Below are 22692 nucleotides of genomic sequence, written 5' to 3' on the forward strand. Positions count from 1 at the left end.
TATCATTTCGAAAGTTTAGATTTATTTTCAGTATTTTGCACATTTTCTCCTTCCTTGATCCATTGAACAATATTTTCTAACATACTTTTAGTTTGCATTTGATTCAGTTGCGTCCAATTTTTAAAAACAGAAATACTTGAACTGAAAATGTTCCTGTAATATACATAGTGTAACGTATTGCACGTTCATGCAGATCATACACATATTGGCTAGGTAAAAAATGAACGGGAAAGCAATGAAGATCTACACGAATGCTTTTGAAATTTACATATTCATGTCATTTTGAGTTTTTACGTTAAACATATACACGTATAATTGGTTTTTAAATTTGTTTTAAATAAGTTTCTAAGCATGACTTTTTATTTTTCATTACTGCAGTATGTTTACTTCCAAATATAATGTTTCTGAGTCTGGCACACTGCCAACACAAGGTTATTTTTTATTTGCATATTACTGAGTTTTCTGCTCTTGCAGGTGGAAGGTATTGAATGTGACGTCATGAGTTTGTGAGAATTACGTCATACTTTTCAGAGAAAACGGCTCTAGTTTCACTCACAAAGCAATGATACAATGGAGACCTACTCTCAAGGGAGATAAAATGGGATACCTACTCTCAAGGTAGATGAATATGGGGTAACTACTCTCAAGGGAGATAAATATGGGATACCTAATCTCAAGGGAGATAATATGCAAAAACGGAATATTTGCAAACGAAATATTCATATTTTTATAATTTATAATTTATTTTACTCTGATAATTTGATAGTTATGCGAAACTATAAAGTTATACAATGTAGGATAAAAGAAGAATAGTTTCTGAACAACAAGCTATAAACCCAAGAAGGTACATCTTTGAATTGAAAATATCTTATTATATTCAATATGCACTGATTTCCACTATTCACATTGGCTAATACATTGTCACGTGGGTTTCGATAAATAGCAAATCGTAACAGGGAGTTAATATTCATTTGTGAACTTTATTACCCAAACAGTGAGTTCTTCAGGATGGCGTTCTATGACCATCGTTTTTATATTTAAGTTATACCATGCGCATAAGATAATCCTTTGTCAAAACAACTACATATCAAATATAAAACTTAGGAACACTTTATGCGGTAAATATGGTGCTACGCTCTAGATTATTATTTAATTTTACCAGTGAGTTTAAATACCTTATGGACCTTAACAAAGATCCATAACTAATCAAAATGTAGCAGTATTCCACGAATGACCCGTCAATTACCATATATGTAAGATAAGATATCCGGGGAAGACTCGAGTTGACGGCAGATTTGAAGGCGACGGCCGTTAATACGAGTGTAAATGACAACTGTAGTCTGTTTTGAGGTAGGTTGTTATTCACAGAAAATGTCGTGAATGCCAGACTGCATATTAAAAACTGAAAAGAAACAAAGCATTATTATTGTCATTTGAAATCATCATGTGGAAAAGGTGTCGGAAGACGTAATCCGCAACAATTTTTGGAATTTTAATGACTAAATTATAATACAAGTATTGGTTCACTTGCCATAGTTTTGAACGATTTTTCTGTGAATTAGCTGTAGATGTTAAGATTCAAAATGTCTAATGAAAGTATTTCCTTAATTAGCTGATGAAATAAATTTTAAGCCAATGAAATTAATGGTTGAAAGGACTAAAAATGCAAATATTATTGAGAAATAGAAGAGAACAAGTAGAAAAATCAAACTTACTGTAACAACAAATATATTCCATACAAAATAACCGGGTCTCCGCGCTGCCCGACACTTGACGGAAAGTGCCGAGCGCCGTACACTCATGTCCGCCTGGTCTATGACTATATCACGTTTAACACACTCGGTATGCATATATAAATGCCACTCCTGTTCGTCCACAAAAGCCTGTTTATTGACCACGTGGTGGTCATCATCATCCTCTATTAGCTCCACCTCACTAGAAGGAAGTTCCGACGCTACAGTGATGGTGATATCCTGATGGAAAGAGAAAAGGATACTGTTAAGATGACAAAAGACAAAAATAGAATGATGAAAATAATCATAAAAAACCGCCCCAAACTAAACAAAACAAATAGCAAAATTCCAAACGTCATCCTTGTAGGAAAGAAAAACAAAATTTCAGTAAATAATACTAGTACAATGACAGAGGAAAAAGACGAAAAAAATAAAAAACAAAACTAAAAACCCATTTACCTTTAAACGCACGATTATGGTAATATTATTTAGGAAAAACCGATAAATAATACTGGTAAAAAGACAAAAGATAAAAAAAGTATTTGATAATGGTAAAAGGCAAATTAAAAAAAAACCATTCAGTATCATTTTATTACCTTAATACGAATCTACCTGTGATTGTTATTTTGAAACATTTTGCACTTCAAGCAAACAAATTCCTATTGAGACATTTATTCTTTCGATTGGTTTGCATACATTCTATGTTTGTATTTGCTTATATCGGTCATCGTTTCTAAGGAAGCGACAGGCAAGTTCTTGTCATTCCCAATTTTCAACAGGACGTGGGGACTCAAAATCACTTGACTTTCATCATTGTTTCAAGTTTGTTCAAGTTTTGCATCAAGTGTTTGTAAACAGCAAATGTCGCATATGGAAGGCTTTATCTTGAGAAAGTTAATGTTGTTATGGCGGTTTACTTTTTCAAAATGGAATATAATAGCATATAACGAATGCCAGTGTAAATAAATTAATTTAATAATTGAAACCCGTAATATTGTAGATGACAAAAATGTTTGTCTGAACTGCAATAATAATACAAAAGCCTATCGTCATTTTCAGGAATCTACAACTTTTAAGACGTCCATTAGTAGATATGGAAAGTAAAAGAAACTGGACAGTCACTCATTTCGGGGAAACCATCGAAATGGTAACAAATAACCCAGGGTTAGTCACGTGATAACATGACCTTATAAGGGATAAAGTAATTATTTGTGCACGAGACCTGCCAGATCCACATGTTTCCCTCACTTAGTAATTGGATACAGTGTAATACTACAATGCTGAAGGGCTTACTCCGAAATTGGTAAAGTACATGTCAACGAAACAGCCACAGACTTACAATTACTGGAGCTCGTAAAGAATAAGGAATCTAATGAATTAATCTAATTTCCTTTCCATTCGACGTGGATTTAATTGAATAACTGCACCACTCAACAACACTAACATATTGCAATTTCCAGAACTGTGTTTCAATGAAATCTGGATCCTTCTGGCTTCACTACAAACATGTAAGTGTGGCTGACTTTCGGAATATATCGCTAAAGGTGGCACACATATAATAATATTTTTCATATTTTATATAGTAGCTCCTCCATTGTTCATCAAAGTTTAATGTATCCTCGACATAAAAGGATTCGACATATTCTAATGACCCATAAAGAGCAGAAAGGAAAGGGTTTGGTTATTTTAAAGTGTTATATTAACCCATGCACCCCTGAAATTCCATAATGGATTGGTTTGATCTTTGATTTAGAAGAGTTTAAATGTGTCTTCAGGGGTTAACAGTCGATATTGTTTAAGGTTAGTTCATGGTAGTGAATAAAGGTAGTACCCGTATATAAACAACCGATCTATTAACATAATTTTGAAAACTGACACACATGGATAATTATACGATTAGTGAAAGATTCTTGGGAAACTTTATCTACACTATGACCACAAAACGTAATGAAACAGTATTGGCTATGTTCAAGAAAACTGATGAGTGAACCTTCTATATACATGTGAAACCACGTATTGCGATACTTAGTTCTACCTCAGCCTTAAATAGGATACATGTATATGAGACAGACTTTTTAAAACAGAGAGGGAATGACTGAAATAGAGCTGTGGATCTGATTACAAGTCTGCATTGCTAAGGAGACCTTGATCGGAGATTGTTTATATGGGAGTTTGTTTACAAGTGTAGTTACAAAATGGCTACTGATCCCGAACAACAAGCGTATTCATGAGACAGATGCTGAACTTGAATTACAAGTGTACTAATGACGCAGATTATTGAAGATGTTTGGATATCTTATTTAGAACTTGAACAATAAAACATTGAAATGATACAGACTGTGACTGTAAACAACACGGTGACGCCAGTCTGAATATAAGACTTGTATACAGTGAAGGCGGTTGTCTATCCTGACCTGCTGTAGGTGTTTGAATACACCATCGGAATGTTCTATTGAAGTGACGGGCATTCATACAGCGTTAGGTGATAGCATCTTTAATCGATTAGAAATGACAACACCATCAGCCTCCTCGCCTGGGACTCGTGACATTTACATCACAGGACCTAGCGAAGAATTACATAATATACAGTCTTCTCCTGTTCATCACGTGCTTTACGGAGTGTGTACAACTGGTTATTATAAACTGGCTGTATGGCATAGCATATTAACTCAAATAGATTGATGTCACGATTTTATTGGTTTAGAATAATTTCAAACGGTTTTAGGGTTTTCGTTACAATTGAACCAAGATCTTTATAAGTTAAAAAAAATCGATAATAATGTTTAAAACAAAATTCACTTTATCTTATTACTAGTAACATTAAATAAGGCAAACGTTGTCTAGAAAGGAACTATGTGCTATCTGGATGATATCGATTGCGATCAATGTAATACAATCCACATTTTGATAATTACTTGCAACTGTGAAACTAAAACAATTTAGCTCCATATTGAATTCACAAAACCTCATTGTATGCCGCATGGACTACACGAGTTTGAAGGAAACAAGAACAGACTCCATAATCGCACACACCCACAATTCACTCCTGAAATTTCACAATGGACTGTTTTAGTCTTTGATTTAGAAGAGATGCTACATCGCTGACGAATGATATTTTTACTCTATCAAAAACAGAAGCAGACGAATTAGTATTTTTGAGAAAAGTTTGAGGTTCTGATTTTAATTTAAGATAAAAAACATTAAAAATATATAATTGCGTCCCGAAAAAATCATGGCACGATGCCATATATAGAATTAAGTACTGATTGCGCACGCACCAAAACCAAAATAAATTATTTTATATGCACTTTTGTGTTAGTTAGACACATATAAACACGATTATGCATCTTTTTTTAAAAATTGAATTTAGTTTATGCTCTGTTGGTGTTGGAGCATCTTTAAATGGCATTTTCCATAAGAAAGAAAAGAGAAAAGTTCAGTACTACAAACACTTTATATAAACTCGTATATCTTAATTCGATTTTGACTATTTGTATACAAAATTCTCATACATTTTCAATAGGTTTCACAGTCCACCCATGAATCAGGCAATCCAAAATTTAACATTAAAAACTCGTAAGACAAAATCTGAGTTGAAGCTATTTGCAATCTTTGGACAAAAAATCAGAAGAATTACGAAACATTTCAGATGGATCCAACAACTCAAAACTTGATTGTAGTCAATAGAAAATATAAAGTACACCTGCACAATATATAAAAAAAAATTCAGACAATTTAAGTATGTTTGTGACATTCTCATAAGTAAAATCTACTGCATCGAACAAAGTTGTCCTCAGAGAATATTTTCAACACGTGTCTTCAATTTCATGTCTGTTATATATTGAACGTGTTGTCGTAATCGCACTCTGGGGAACAGCATTATGTGTTTATGGCTAGAGATTCACAAGTTCAGGACTACAGACCCATTTCCGGAGGAGATTTATGGGAATTTCAACATCAGTTCATCCAAGGATTTTCTGTACGGGAGTTTCTTATATCTTAAAACAGCTAAATATAGACATTACTTAATTCACTTTGCGAAATAACATTCCGGATCCATTAAAATCGTTAAATCCTGTTAATCTTTTGTCTAATCCACCTGAGGCACATTAGCGTTAATGACATAATGGACCATGTTCTGTGACATTTCCTGATAGTATAGAAATCTAACCGCCTCCATATGTTATAGTGTGTACATGCATCCGTATGAACGCCAATGTTTATTAAAGTTCAAAAACATATAGGTAGACCATAAGACTTTGATAACTTAAAGGATACACTACAACACATTTACCGTTTATGCATAGTTTTTTATATGGTTTTTGTCCTTTCTAATTCCTAAACCCTACCAGCCAGCAAGAGGAGAAATCCAAGAAACGAGCACATTTCCCACTGTATGGACGTATTAACGATGTTTTAAGCGTTCAAAAGAGTAAAGATCATGAAACTTGTTCTACAAATTATTTTCTTCCAATTGATCATAATTATGTAAATTGTTTTACAAATTTTAACTCATGACAGATATAAGCAAAAAACCAAAAAAACCCAAAAAACATTATTTTCCTGATGTACATATCTTTTACTTTCAACTTCCTAATTAATGTTTATGTTTGTTTTTCACACTTGAAATTTATAATCTACCAGCACGCAGACGCGAAACCTAAAAAACACAACGTTGGCCTAAGAATTGTCTACACCCACCAGTGATGCTAGAAATATGGAATTGTTACGGCGGTAAATAACAAAAAGGTTATACAACTTAAACAAACACTGTAATATGCGTTGACAGGGAAGTTTAAAAGACATAAAATTCAAAAGTTAAAAGCAAAGAATCGATAATTGCTAATGTTAAGCGAATTTTACGATTTTCCGTAGTTGAGTCAGTAACTACACAGGACCGTACCCTGTGTTATTTACGTGGGTCTACATTTTCGTAATTTCAATAAAAATGAAAATGAGATTTTAGCGGTTTTAAACTGTCGCGATTTGGTCGTTAGGATATATATGATTCTATAATGATTTATTTGCGTATCAAATTTTCGAGATCATAGCAATGTACCACGAAAGCGTTAAAATTTCATCACCATAAAAAATGGATGTTGAAAGCACTCTAAAGCTGCTACCACATCTCAAGGATAAGCATACGTAACGGATATTTATCATACGAGTACTACATAGTTAAAAGAATGTGGGCTAAATCAATATTGGAACCAGGAGCTCCATGCATGTGTTCGATTTTAATAGGTAGATTATTATATTGCATCACATATGTACAGCTCCGTCGGGGACTCAAGATAGATTGCACTTATATTACACTGTACTTATCTACTTGTCCTAGAGTTCTGCATGGATTGTAACCAAATTTGGCCAGAAACATCCTTGGGGGAAGGGGAACAGAACTTGTAAAAAAATCTCCTGTATTTCATGATCCAAGGAGAGAATTTCATATTATCATATTGCAAAGAATTTCTCAAAGAGGTGATGCAGTCGACAGTGGATCTTTACAAACCCAAGTCATTTGTTGACCCCTATGAAAAGGTCATGACCCCTATGAAAAGGTCAACTTACTGTAGACTGTAAACGTGGATATAATCGCGAGTTTTTAATTTCACGATTTGCACGTGTAAACATTTCGCGACGTTTGTATTTTCGCGATATTCACACTTTTGAACTACTACCATCATAGTTTGATAATACACACAATATCAATATGCACATGGAACGTTGTTCTGTTATAAGTAGTCCATCAAACCTATCTATATCATTTGGTTTTTGTTTTGGCATATAAGGCATAGTACTGTACTTTAATCATTTATATTAGGTAAAATTTTCCGCGTAATTAGAGTCAATCCCCACCTCTCATAAATTTCAATTGTTTAAGCAGTATTAACATCAAAAATTCAATAATCATCAGTAGTCCAATACACATAATACTCACTTGTACGTCGAATGGAAAGTCATCAAGCTCTAGATTTTCCATAAATGTTCCTTTAATTACTCGTTTCTCCGACACATACGCCTCTCCCTTGTCATTATATAACACTTGGTACCGAATCTGCTCCTTAGGATCGCCTAGTGAATTCTCTATGTATAACTTAGGATTCCACATTTTGTTGAACTCCACGGATTCAGACTGAAATATATAACATGTCAAAATTAATAAATTGAAATTTCTGTTAATTTGAATATATGAGTGTCAATGATTATCTTTACATAAAATATAAAAATGAAAAAAAAAGACAAAAAATGATTTGATGTGTCGATTTTCTCGCACTGTTAAAACACTTTATACGAGAGTTTAGACGTTAGTGACTTACTGTTCTGAACAGAGACATTTTATTAAAAAAAATAAAAAAAAATATTGCAATTACTCTGAAGCTTCACAAACAAGTTATTTGCCTTACCTAAAAGTTATAGCCTAATGAAGGACATTCCTGACGTTATTAGAAGAAATACTTGGAAGGAATAATGTTCAAGTTCCGTCTAATTCTTAGTGTGTACTAGTAAATCCTAGTCGGGGGATATGATGTACCTAGACGGACTGATCACTTTGATATTGAATCCATCATGATTTAAAAAAGATAACTGTAAATCATGCTTTCAACAAATATTTCTCTTTGGGCCTTGCTCTCATACCCATTGATTATGGTATATGAATGTCTTTTCCCTGTAATGCTTCATGCCAAATTTGGAATTAGGAAGTGAAACATCAAGCGATTTTACTTACGAGAAACACTGACAGGTTACATGGCATAGCAATGTTGAGTTTTATCATCCCGATGTCAAAGGAAATCTTGATATAGACTCAATTATACAACTACTATAAAAGTTTATACAAATCCAGCAAAATGCCATCCTAAAATTTTGTGTTGTGATAACACAAGTGCTATCGTATTTATATTGCCGTAATATCTACAAAAATTATAAAAAAAGTTACTTTGACTTTAACCGTTGCAAAAATGTATATCTATGTAGAAGAACAAGGAACAACATATATTTTTAACGAGTGCCCCGACCAGGAATCTAAAGCTTTGCTGAATGAGCCAAAAAAGCCTGATCTGTCAGCTGAGTGACAGAGACCGTATTTAACACTATGTACAGGACACCGACCCGTTCCTTTTACATTTAAAATAATTTAATTTAGGTATAAGTATTAAATTTACAATGTATTACCAATATAATTTATTTGCCTATGATAAATTTTCCTAAGTATTACCGAAAAACATACCATATATATTACAATATCTACCATAATGTCCATCACAACACGCCATCACAATTACTGTAATATTTACGACAAATTACCCACAGTGTAAACACTAAGATTAAGTTCATACTAAATAGAACCGACACCATTACTATTTCCGAAGAATATAAATGTTACAACAACGTTAAATAATTGAAAATTTGACAATGGGTATACATAACTAAAAATAAATTATAGCGGGAATATCATTGTTCAGATAACCAGCGTTTGACACCAAAACCAGTTTACCGTACTATATACAATGTACGACCAACCACGTAAGCTACGATCTGATAAGCACTACAACTAACCCACACTTTCGCTATTTTCGTAGAATATAACTGTTTCAATCAACGTTATATAATGGATAATTCAATTATAGTTTTACATAGTGCTGCACATACTAAGGGTAATGTCAATGTTATGAGACTAGCAAAGGAATAAAATATCAACCTACAGTTAGGATAACTCAAGACGCGTTATCGATGTTAAATTAATCACAAATCATCACAGGAAAACAGCGAAATCATATCTGGAGTAATATGTGAGATGCCTTGGTAGACCTAGCGTTATTAATCTCGACATATATATATTTCTGGCATTTCCTAACTGTGCCTCATATTGTCCTTCCCAATAAACTCGCTACAGCCTTGATAGTCCCCCAATACACGTAGACAAACAGCTCACAAACACGTGTTAGATAGTATGGATTGTACCCATATATGTAGGATGTATGTCGGGGACATCTAAAGCACTAATCAACAAAAACAGCAGTTATTAATATACAAATATATGTAAACAGTTTCCTGACATATCAGGAACGTGTTTTTCCATTATTAACCTTTCTGAGAAGTGGCTGACGGCCATATTGTTTAAACAGTATTTTCACAAAAAATAAACCTTATTTAAGTACGTCATTGGAATAGTAAATGCACATGTGAGTCCCAAGATAGCACCTAGTTTACAAAGTTAAGACTTTATGTGAACTGCGAGTGAAATAGAATAATAACATCAACATCTAAACATTTCACGTCTCAGCCCGCAATGTCTAGGTGCCATACGTCTGTGAAACAACCACGTGATCCCAGCCTAAAGGTCACACGAGAACGTGACCCCTTTGTAAGACTGACTAGTAGGTTATACTGCCTGCAGTGTTTACTTATTACACCAAGAAAAAGAAAAACAAAATCCCCAAAAAACCAAAACATGTCAATGATAAAGAAAAATGAAAATTTTAGGGTTTTGATCAAATTATCAGTAGCTGTATAAATTAAATTATTCTTAATGAACTTAACATTTTCGTAAAACATGGTTTCAATAAATGCCAATTGAAAGTTCTTAAAGGTTTTTATTTACTATTTAGCAACTTCATAAGCATCTATAATGGAAAACAAATTGTCACATAATCAATTAGAGCCAATAGACAGCACATATATCTAATTAACTTGGTTTCAGAAGGCGAAAGTAATGGAGTCAAAACAGTTATGACGTCATGGAAAAAAAGTATGGTCATGGTTGTATGATTGGCAACTCATCAAATGAAGTGATGTATAAGAATGGTGATAATTTTGATATCGTGATATTCCAAAATGATATAGATATAGGCTATAAAACATTAAACTACCATATTTACTTGGGGTAAGACAAAAACAAAAGGGAAGGAAGGGATATCAGTGTTACGTCACCTTAACAAGAAGTGTAGATTTTAAAATGTCAAACGACATTTACTTTTACTTACCGTTTTATTTTGTCCATCAAGTGAGGGCTCCCGCCATTTTGCTTTCACAATGACGTCTGCTGTGTATTGTTCCTTGAGTGTGTCAATTTCGCCGACTTTGAAGAATTGGACACATATCTTCACCTTAACCTGAAAAGACGAAGCAGTGGTTCTAATGAAGTACCACATAGACTTCATAGCACTGTAGGTCGCCATTGCAGCAACAAACACAATATCTCGGTAGAAAACACATTAACCCGAGTTTCTGAGCTACATAATCACATCGAGGAGGGATAAATCAGCGCCATCATGATGAAAAGTCGTCAAACTAATCCAGAGATATGAAAGTATTTCATTAAACAAAACTCTGGTTATCAACACAGACTTTCTGCCACAACCATGTCAGCCATATTGTTGACACGAAAGAGGATAATCCGTCTTGATTAAGAGCAGACGTCACACGTCGGATTAGGAGGGACGTAAAAAACGTGTTACTAAATATATACCATGGCAACAAAATTCAACTTAGGTTTTAGGCACAGAATCATATCAGCTAACTTTCTTTGAAATATTTTGATAAAAAATAGGATTCCTTTCTGATTGTGAGCCGGGCAGATGGCAGCTCCCTGATTAGTTGAGACTAAATATTAAGTGTTCCAGGTCTGGCGACTGTCATCATAGTCCCGCAGTTGGCATGGAATCATCTGGCGCCAGCCTGTACGTCTATAACAAGTATTAATCCATGGAAAACCATTGTCACAGAGCCATGACTAAGCGGTTTATATAATGACGGCCAACTGCCGCGATTAATGCTGATGTAACTTGAAAAGCATTAGATGTTTTGTAGAAAAAAGGAGTTTTCCTAAGAGTATTTTTAGCATTTCTATGACGTATCCACTTGAAGGAATAAGAAATGATGCACAAAACACATATGTTGCGCTCGTGTTGCAGCCCTGGCCTCCAAAAATAATCAAGTTATGCTTATATCCATTGCGTGGATGCAGGCATTAATAGGTATATACAGTGAAGGGAAAACACTGTGGGTCCCACTCGGCGATACGCATGTGGGACTAATAATATATTAGATCACCGTGGCCAATAACTCACATCAACAACATCACAAGTATATCTAAGGTACTCTAAGTAAAATAAACTTTACGTCGATTACCGTGGCCAATAACTCACATCAACAACATCACAAGTATATCTAAGGTTCTCAAAGTAAAATAAAGTTAACGTCGATTACCGTGGCCAATAACTCACATTTGCAACATCACAAGTATATCTAAGGTTCTCAAAGTAAAATAAAGTTAACGTCGATTACCGTGGCCAATAACTCACATCAACAACATCACAAGTATATCTAAGGTTCTCAAAGTAAAATAAAGTTAACGTCGATTACCGTGGCCTATAACATGTGGCTAGTATATCTAAGGTTCTTACAGTAGAATAAACTTAGCATCGATTACCGTGACCAATAACTCACATCAACATCACCACACTTCTATCTAAGGTTCTCAAAGTAAAATAAAGTTAACGTCGAAAACACAAGTATATATAAGATTCTCAGAGAAAAATAAAGTTAAAGTCGATAACCGTGACCAATAGCTCACACCAACAACATCACAAGTATACCTGATGTACTCACTGTAAAATAAAGTTAACGTCGAAAACACAACTTTATCTAAAGTACTCGAAGAAAAAAAATGAAGTTAATGTTGATTACCGTGGCCAATAACTCCCATCAACAACACTACGTGTATATCTAAGGTTCTCAAAGTAAAATAAACATAATGCCAATTACAGTGGCCAATTATTCCTCGCATCACAGTTTTACCAGAGATTTTAAAACAAAACTTTGTTAATATTTACGATAAAACTATTGTAATTTGACAATGTAAGACCCAGGTTTACAATCTGTATAGCCACCAGCCCCGATCTACTATGTTATCACACATTTTAAAACATAACTTGGTTTAATATTTACGATACCCGATGTATATGTGACAATGTGAAATCCATGATAATCAAAGCCCGAACTGCTGTGTTATGCAAGTCTTTACCGCAGAGTTTAAAACTAGCATCATCTATCGCCAGCAATAACAGTTAAGTTGACAATGTGAAATCCACGATAAGCACAGCCACGACCTCCTATGTTATGTTATTCTCTGCTACAGAGTTTGATATTTACGACAACTTGACAATAAGTTGACAATTTAATGTAATTATCTAACGCATAATTTAAAGCTAAACTTTGTTGATATTTACGATAGCAGTTAAGCTGACAATGTGAGCGCCATGCTAGTCACAGCCCCGACCTGCTATATTATGTAATTCTCTACCCTCGGTGTGTGCTTTATCCTCCCACTACAAGACTTAAGTACGACACCATTCTATACACATCATACATATCCATACAGTTGTACACTAGTGGTGGTTAGGTATGAACTGCCAACACGTGCACATGTATAGGAGATAAACAAGATACTTATTATTTATTAATGTATACTATTACTAACAATGCAACCTGCTTGTGAAGCTTAAACTTGTTTAGAACAAAAAGAAGATGTGAGTGGTATGAGAAGAACAATTTTGGTTTTGTGTCCACAATAAATGTTAATACTCATAAGTGAACAATTTTCGTTTATTGTATTGAAAATATAAAAGTTCAAATGAAATCATGAGATGAAATTTGTCTAGTTTGTTTTTAAAGGCAAACCCACTTCACTTTTAATCACTTTAAATTCACGACATACCATTGGAAAAATTAAGTAATACCAGTATATTTCTGTAGGAGGTAAAAACAACAAAATCGTAGATTACTTTTAGATGTAAAGACAATGCCTAATACCCAATGATTGTATAGGTTTGAATAAAAAATGTTTGCATTTCAAAATGTATGAGAAAGATAACTGATGTACAGTGTTTTACTATGCTTGGACGATATGAACGTTTAGCTAAATATAAATAATGAGGTCACCACTGTGACGTCACAGAGAAGCTAGTAGGTGGATAATGAAGATTGGAATGAGCCAAAAATATGCGACAATGGATCCAATTCCTAAATATAACGACAAAAGTATTCATCTATCGTTACAAATGTTAATAAATATGCGTTGTTTTATTTGCTAACTTTCCTCAGATTTGGATTAAAATCTTTTACAGACATATTTTATACCGTATGTTTTCAAAATATTCAATATGAATAAAATTATTGCATGTCATTTTTATCATCTGTAAAAAACTTTATTTAAAATATCAAACCACCAAAATAACTTCCATATAACGCTTTAGTTAATTTTACTTTAAAATTTTAATAAACGGGATAATGTTTCCCAGCATCAAAACAAATAATTTATATCTACATATCAATGAGTCCCATAGATGTCATTGTTCTAAGTGGTTATTGTACAGATTTATTTCAAGTGCCTAATTTGTTTTTTCTATTAAATACCTAACGATTGAATTTCTCCAGCAATGTCTTTTTAATTGGTCAAATGTGATATGCAAATACCATCTCCATGATAACGAATACATATTTTTACTCAAAATGTTTTGTTTTTGTAACGGAGTTAATTATCTATGTCAATGAGTATCTAATAAATGTAAAATTCTTAAAAATTAGTTCTCCAGTTATCAATGAAAGTTCTTATCTACACAAAGTCTTAAATCAACGAATGAGTGTTGCCAATCTTCCTGTTGTTATTTTCCCGTCTTGCAGTTAACCAGAAGAAACGAAGTCGTCGAAACCTATTAAGAAACCTACGTTATCTTGACAGTCACGCTTGCCAAGGCGTTTCTTAATTTGATGAAAGGACAACTTAAAGTCATGCCCCAAGGCATTTAATCACGATACGTGTTATCCACGAAGATGGCGTCTTTTTGTCCCTCACGACATTGAATTAACTCAAAGAAACTCTAATAATTTCCGAAATACAATTGCCACTGGAGTTGTAAGAAATCCTTACCACTACTTGATTGCACTCGTGATTTTACTTGACCAATGAACTACGTAGGATGATAAGTATTGTTTAACCCAAACAGACTTGATTGGAAATCTTAGTCTGTTATTATAGCGACCGACAATAATCTGAAAATCGATTACATTGATAATGGATATATTTAAGTTGACTGGGGATTGATTATATATATATATATATATATATAACTGTAAAAAAGGTCGCAAGTATAGTTTGAATGATAGTGTGTAGACCATAAGGACGCCAAACATCAAAGTGTAAGGTATCAAACCAACAGGAATGGTCACTCTTCCAAGAGCAGGCCGTACTCGATGTTGCGTAACATTTGCAAAGCTAGTAGACAATGCTACTGAAATGCGTATATCAATGTATCGTCACAGACAGAATGTAGACAACATTAGATTCGGGGTCAATTAACGGTGCTGACGGAAGTCGAAAGGAGCAGAAAAACAAATTGCAATAAAGATTTACAAATATCAGAATAACGTACGAGTAAACACCAATTACATTATACCCGAGACCGGTCATACATATTCTGGTTCGAGTCAAGTAATAGATTAACGAAACGTATACAAATATACCAGAACTACCAACAGTAAGTACAAATTGGTTCTTAGTTGACACTCGCCATACATACCCCGGTCTGGACCAAGTCACAAGGTTAAAATGGAAATCGAGTTGTAACAAGAAAACGATACGATGTATCGATTACTGCACAAGTCTGGTTTAAGATTGGATAAGAAACAAATCATTTTTAAATTAGTTCATGAGGTCTTTACCCCTTTATTTAATGTTTCTGTCGATGGTATTAGTATTTTGTCGAGATAACAATTTCTCCATGTTTTATTTATGAATTGAGGTTTCACAAGATGTATATACAGAGTTCCTGAGTTCATGATGTCGATGCTTCATCTCTCGAAGCCTTCCGTTAACCTCCATGTCAACGATATTAACATGTTATCGAGATAGCAATTTTCACCGTGTGGTGCGTATAACCTACATCTATGGAAACCTTAATTTAAAGTCTCCTCCATCAGGGGCGCCTGTAGTTGACACATACCGACGGTTTTCTGATTCACAGGGCAATACTAACCAATACATAAAGAAGAAATGGATATTCTTATCAGAAACATGAATACTGATGTTCAACCATACGATAATAAGTTACAGTCAGATTATTGACCTGCATTGCTTTTATGTTTTGTGGACGAAGATTAGGATTGGTGTGAATGTGGACGAAAAAAATACAACGCCTTTGGTACAACTGGGATAATCGACAGGGGACCTGGGTGATGACAAAGTTTGATATACACTGTCTGACTAAAGACACTTGTCAAAGGTCGTAACGATGTTGAAGATTTATTTATTCTATTAAAACACTCAAAATGTATTCCTTCAATATATAACGATTTTACAGCAATTATCTTGTACTCCAGAATGTTATATATATATTTATTTATTTTGCACGACTAGTACCATGTCTGATAAGAATACCATATAACCGGCTTTTTTCGCGGATCAAAATATTCGCGATATGGATATAAAGGTATATATTGTTCAACCATTTCTCAATATTTCGCAGATTTTCGCGCGATCATAGCAATGTGCCGCGAAATCGGGAAAATACCGTCCCAGCAAAAAAATGTCTACAGGGCTGAACCATACGTGATACATAATCCAAGATCTACGTTTTTAAAACTATTTGTCACGTTTAATGTGGAGTGACTTTAACATATGATATATATTCTTACTCATTGAGACAATTACACTACACCACTAGTGATATAAGTATGAAATGTTAGCACCATGGCGCTAATGAATATCATATCAATTAATGTTATCAATTAGTGAACACATCTTAAATACATATATATGATCATTGTCCGAAACATGAGTGTAAAGTGTACCCGTAATATACATCTAAAATACTACTCTTATTTCCCTACAGAGAAGCTATGAAAACGTTAGCACACAGCAATTTAATAGAGTGTTTTGTGTGTTTACGACCTGCGATTAAATCCGAACGTAACTGGAGTTATCTCCCTTGTTTCCATAAACTAAAATAAAAATGGTTATGCGAAAATATTTTATATTGTATCGTTGAGTTGCCTGTTCAACCATAATCATCCTCTCCACAACAACGTACATTGTTGAAATTCATCTAGATCTCATTGTTTTCTCAGACGGATTGTGATATTCTCTTTCATATAACAGGGAGCTGAATAACATCACCGTCTGACGACACTATCTATGTCATGTCATCTCAACCAAGCTTCTTTTGAATGTCAATATTTAAATGAAACATCTTATTCAAAATATGAAAAACTTAATGAATTTCTTCACTAAGACATGTAAACTTCTGAAATTGTCATTTTAATTTTCTGTTAAGGTGACGAACAATGACTGTTTGACCTATACTCATACACAATGCAATCTACATTGCTACGCTATTTCGAAAATGGATTGTTTATAAATTCACCTCCAAGGAACACTTTATATACAGTAAGCATATACTTCCCTGTTTGCGAGACCCGACATTACGTCCCACTGCCTGGAATAATACAAGGAATTATACATGAGACTGGTGCTGACATTTCGGTGAGTGAACTATTAATGCTCCACAGCTAGCGACATTAATGCTGTACGGCGACCTGTTTGTCCTTCGGAGCCAAATAGAGACATCTATGGAAATCAATGGCATACCAAAGGTTCAAGTATAGTGTTAAACCTGTGTTGTTAGTCTACTAAGAAACACTATGTGTGTATTAGCAAATTATATATAATTATTGATATGCAATAGAAAAATATATCTATTGATATGTAACAGAAAAAAAGTGTGTTTGCTTTATTGAATATATGTCCTATAACAACCAGGGTCATGTTAGGACGGTCTCCTATGTATACGGTGTACAGCGTGTAAGTAGAGTGCGTTGTGTGTTTTGGGAGACTGCGGTATATTTATGTTGTGTCTTTCTGTATTTCTGGAACTATTGTCCTTTTTACAGTGCTATATCACCGAAGCATGCCGCCGAAGACACAAAGCAACACATACCGGTCACATTATACTGACAGGCAAACCAGCCCTTAATACTGAGCAGAAACTACCACTTTTATATACTGTGGTGTGTCTTGGCCAGGGGACAGAACCCAAAGCCAACCTCACAGGAGTGAGCGCTCAACAGAAGGCCAAAAGTAAGGCGTCGTCAAGTGAGACCCTAGGAAGAAGTACTGTTGTACAGCAAATAACAGCATTCCGTATAAGTCTTCTTCTTTCTTTGAGAAAGTAATCCAATAAGCCAAATGATGTTTAGATTCCATATTTAAAATATTTATTGTTAACGAAATTACAGTAAATCAATTATGACAAGTGATAGAACCATCCATCATCTTAATGGACTGTAGGAAAGTCAAAACAATTGGAAAAATCGCACAGAACACAGATGACGGGGTACCAAGTTAGGACAAAGTTATGTAAATTTTATCTCTTAAACGCTAGCATGATATTTTCTGTGTAGTTTGGTCGGAGAAAAAAAATAGAACATAACATTTGCATACATCATTGTTAACGAGTTCATTGCCTTGGAGAACATTAAACGTTATCATGGAAATTCAAGATGACTTGTGCAAACAGGATATGCAGAGAGACCAAATGCTGCCTAAGGTCACAACTGTATGGAATGGATAACTGGTTTACTGCCTTGCAAATTGACTTGTCGGTTAAATGCAAACAAGTGGAACTAAATGCAGGAAGTGTGTTGCGATTATGTAACGTGGCCAGTCCATAAATTGGAAATCATTTCCGCTTCTGCTTCTTATCTGACAGAATGTATCGTATCGCATTGTACCAATAGTGACTACATTCCCGCAAACGTTTATTTGAATTTGGCACGCGTATGGCTCGTATTTGAGCAAATTTTGTCATTTTTCCAGGAAAATCACGGACAGCTATAAATTGATACAGAATTTAACTTCCATATTTTTATTAGTATCATTAAAAGGTTGATGACAATCATTAAAATTTGTTTGCTAAATATATTTCTATTGACGCATGAAGCGGTCCTAAACTGTGTGGTTGTTCAATAGTTTTTTTAATATAAGATACAATTTAAAAAAGCGCGATAATAGCAATAGGTATACCCTGTAGCTGGCAAGTCAAAATTGAAAGTGTCCAGGGAAATGACAAAAAAATGAACGAAAAACGCAAGCAAATAACGATTAATTAGAGGCATAGATATCATAACTGAAATGTAGTTCCACCTCACGAAATATTATTGGTGTTTATCAAGAAACACGGAATATTATTTTTATTTCATTTTTTCTTGCTTCTATTTACACAAGAGTTATTTGCCGTTGCGATTATAACGTCAAGTTTTGTGAGCATAACGTCATATTCCTACACAAAAAATATGACGTTGTTTTCGCGTAAAAGCTAATGACGTAACAATCAAATGATATTTTCACTGTCAATGCTGCATTCCGATTGATCAAAATCGAGTGGAAATATCAAACTTAAAAAAAAAAGAGTTTGAAAAAAATCGCTTTTATGTTCACCGTAAAACAACTACGCTAGATAAAGGAAATTTCTATAAATAGATAAATGAAACTACTAGGCTAGAGTAAGGTCATTTCTATAAATAGATAAATTATGCAAATATGCTTAACTGAGGGAATCTCATGGCATATATAAATCAAACATGTAAGCTAGATTAATCTATGGGAAGATATATCTAAAACAACTAGGCTAAATTACAGGGAATATAAATATAAGAACTTGCTAGAATAAGAGAATATCTTAGAATAGACACATAAACTATGCTGAATAACAGGAAATATCTGGGAATGTCAAATATAAGAAATACTACATTATGTAGAATTCGATAACAGTGTGTTTGGAATATTAGGTATATAAACCGTCTGGTGACCAGACTTGTATCATAACCCAGAAACAAACAGAACTGATTTCCTGTAATAACAATCCTTTTATGATACCCTGCTAATATTACAAGGTCCGTATAGGATAGCGATGATTCCAAACACAGTGTGCAACACTAACCTACACCAAGGATGGTCAGGGTCGTATGACAGATTATAGAAATATATCATATGTGTGTAAACCTTGGTTATTTGTCGGTATAAGATCGTATCAAGAGTATATCATATGTGTGCATTGTTAATTTATTCCAATTATATAATGAGAATGGTTTTAGCATAAAAATTGTTTTAGTGACAATGAGTGCAAAAAGTTCATCACATAATATAAACTAAACTACAGACATTTCAGACAGTTTTCAGTCCCCCCCCCCCGCTATTTTGCGCGTTGTTAGTATAATGTGACCAAGTGAGGTGTGTTTGTTAATGCTTTGCAATGCTATAATTGTAAGTAAAGGGATTTTTATAACTAACTTGTCCAAAAATAGAAATACACTTTAGACTGACGAATTGTCAAATGTTTGGGTACAGGAAGGTTAAAGTTATATGTACCGTATTTTTCATACTCACGAATCAAGACGAGCTTTTAATATGTTATTCAGTACCAAAATTACCAACATTTTGAGAATTACAATACTTTCAATCCACAGGTTTTAATTTACACGTACAAATAAGAGCTGAAAATGATTTTTGGCAGTACTGCCAAAAATCATATTAACATCTTCAGTGTAGTGAAATGAGTACATACGGTCAGACCATAAAGCCATTTTGTTGTCTACAATTTCATTTCACATTTGTACAGTATTATTAATAATTGTAAAGTGATTTCTGAAGGTATGTTTTCATCAAAACATGTATGAGGCTTAAAAAACAAGAATTTCACAGTGGTAACCTATGTGTTCTAACTTACGTTTATAAGGCATCATATATGTTTGTCTGTCCATTTGAATCTTCTTCAAGGATTTATTCATTAAAACTTATGGTTTAAATGGATAATTGAAGAAAAAATAACATGTCAAAACTTTCGGCCAGTTACGGCACATATAACTTTAAGTAATTCGCTGGACTCCTATTCTGAAATTCCATCAGGCTAATACAGTCTGTACAATATCACTGTGATAGATAATGAGAAAATGTATAATATTTGAGGATGAAATGAATCTGTTCCGTTAACAACCAGAATAGCATTAACCAAATAGCAGTCCTGTTGGATTCGTAAAACCACGATTGATTGTTCTGTGTATACATTGATTTGGGTTATACCTAATGCTATTTTGAAAACTTGACACTCTACAAAGAATATCAGGTGGTGAATTAACTTGATTCAAGCGAGTGACGTTTTGGTAGTCCAGGTTTTGTTCACGCTATCATTATAAAGATATTAATAGCTTACATATTCCATTTAATGTCCTATTAAGAATCATTTAAAGACTATCAGAAATATTAGGAGACGGAGCAAAGCCGGAGTACTCGACGAATCAACTCCGACCTACAGTCAGCACAACATAAACGTAGGTTTCGAACTCGCTACCGCGATGTTCAAGGGCAAGTGCTAGTAAATCGGGACACCTTTACCACTAGACGACCGCGGACTATTTTAAATGGCAAAACAGCCTATGAAGTTATAGACTAAGATAGCATCATGTAACCTTATTCATTCAGGGGCCGCGGTGGCCAAGTGGTTAAGATGTACCGACATATTACCACATCCCCTCCACCTCTGGATCGCGAGTTCGAATCCCATGTGGGGCAGTTGCCAGGTACTGGCCGCTGGTCGGTGTTTTTTTCTCCGGGTACTCCGGCTTTCCTCCACCAATAAACCTGGCACGTCCTTAAATGACCCTGGCTGTTAATAGGACGTTAAACTAATCAAACCAAGTAAATCATTCTGGAACTCGCCAGTAAACATAGGAAGGCAGTATGAGGTTGAATATTGTTACTGATTATCCTCATAATGGAAGATTTCAAACTGCATTCTAAAGTGATACAATTTGATTGATAACCTGTTTCGAGATTTTTCCCAAGGGAAATAATATGCCCCGTATATGTGTTTATTACACTGCATTAAATGAGAATAGTACGACATTTTCTCCATTTAATGCTTATAGGACAGTACACATCACCCCAAAGTGTCGTCAACAGCTAAATAGCTACATCTGTATCCTCAGTTAAGACGTCTATGATAACACAACTTTAGGTATGGTTAGTACACTTATCACAGTTTGACGCATTGATGATACCGACATTAAGCTGACAGTACGTTGAATGAGAGTGGAAAGACATGCCTGGGTGATGATAATGTCGATGGTAATACCCCGGGAGATAATTATAAGGATTTTGGAATGCTTGTCAGAGTAAATCGACCAGCTAGTAAATACATATTATAACATCATCAATGAAGTCAATTTAATGCGCATGGCCTATTTCCAAGGATCAGAATTACTACAACTGCTACTACTAGTTTATAAAGTATAGAGAGAAGATCAGGTTTAAAGAGCTGTTATTTAAGATGCTCCACCGCCGACAGAACATAAATGATATTCACCATTTGAACAATAATTGGTTTTTAATCGCGTATATGTATGTCTAATTAATTATATAACACACATAAAAAAATTGTTTTGCCTTTGGTGCATGAACAATTAGTACTTCATTCCATATAGGATATAGTGCCACGGAGTTTTTTCGGGATGCAATTATTTATTTTTCATATTTTTAACTTCAAGTAAAATTACAAGCTCAAATTTTTCGATGGTGGTAATGGTGTAAAGTAAGTAACTTATGCAACTGAAGAAAAATACTAAATCGTCTGTTCCTGTTTTTTATAGTGAAAAAATACCATTTGTCAGCGGTGGAGCATCTTTAAATAACAACGAATATCATCACACATATATAGGTGAATAGTATTTCAAGAGAAGCAGCGTTCTCTCTGTCAGGATTCTATCTATGTCTATTTGTTTTACGCTTCAAATGTTTCCATGTTATATCATTTCTTTGCAAGATGCTGAAAAATATCGAAAGAAATCCAGTATTTCAAAATTAGGGTATTTCGTACCATTCTCATGGAAGTGTGATTGACAATTTGTG

The 22692-nt window shown here is 34.2% G+C and overlaps 1 protein-coding gene across 8 annotated transcripts in view; it reads right to left on the reverse strand.

Moving 5' to 3' along the window:
• The window catches only part of LOC138310251 (cys-loop ligand-gated ion channel-like), a 138320-nt gene that overhangs the window by 18532 nt on the left and 97096 nt on the right, over positions 1–22692 (reverse strand). For all 8 annotated transcript variants that reach the window (XR_011206383.1, XM_069251373.1, XM_069251375.1 and 5 more), the window contains exons 2-5: positions 10718–10846; positions 7672–7866; positions 1716–1973; positions 1247–1402 (exon numbers count right to left, since the gene is read on the reverse strand). Coding sequence is in view for 7 of the 8 variants with exons in the window: in XM_069251373.1 (XP_069107474.1) it covers positions 1247–1402; positions 1716–1973; positions 7672–7866; positions 10718–10846 (738 nt within the window). In the remaining variant the exon portion in view is untranslated. The remainder of the gene's footprint in view (positions 1–1246; positions 1403–1715; positions 1974–7671; positions 7867–10717; positions 10847–22692) is intronic.

The sequence above is a fragment of the Argopecten irradians genome, chromosome 16, assembly GCF_041381155.1.
Source record: "Argopecten irradians isolate NY chromosome 16, Ai_NY, whole genome shotgun sequence".
NCBI lineage: Eukaryota > Metazoa > Mollusca > Bivalvia > Pectinida > Pectinidae > Argopecten > Argopecten irradians.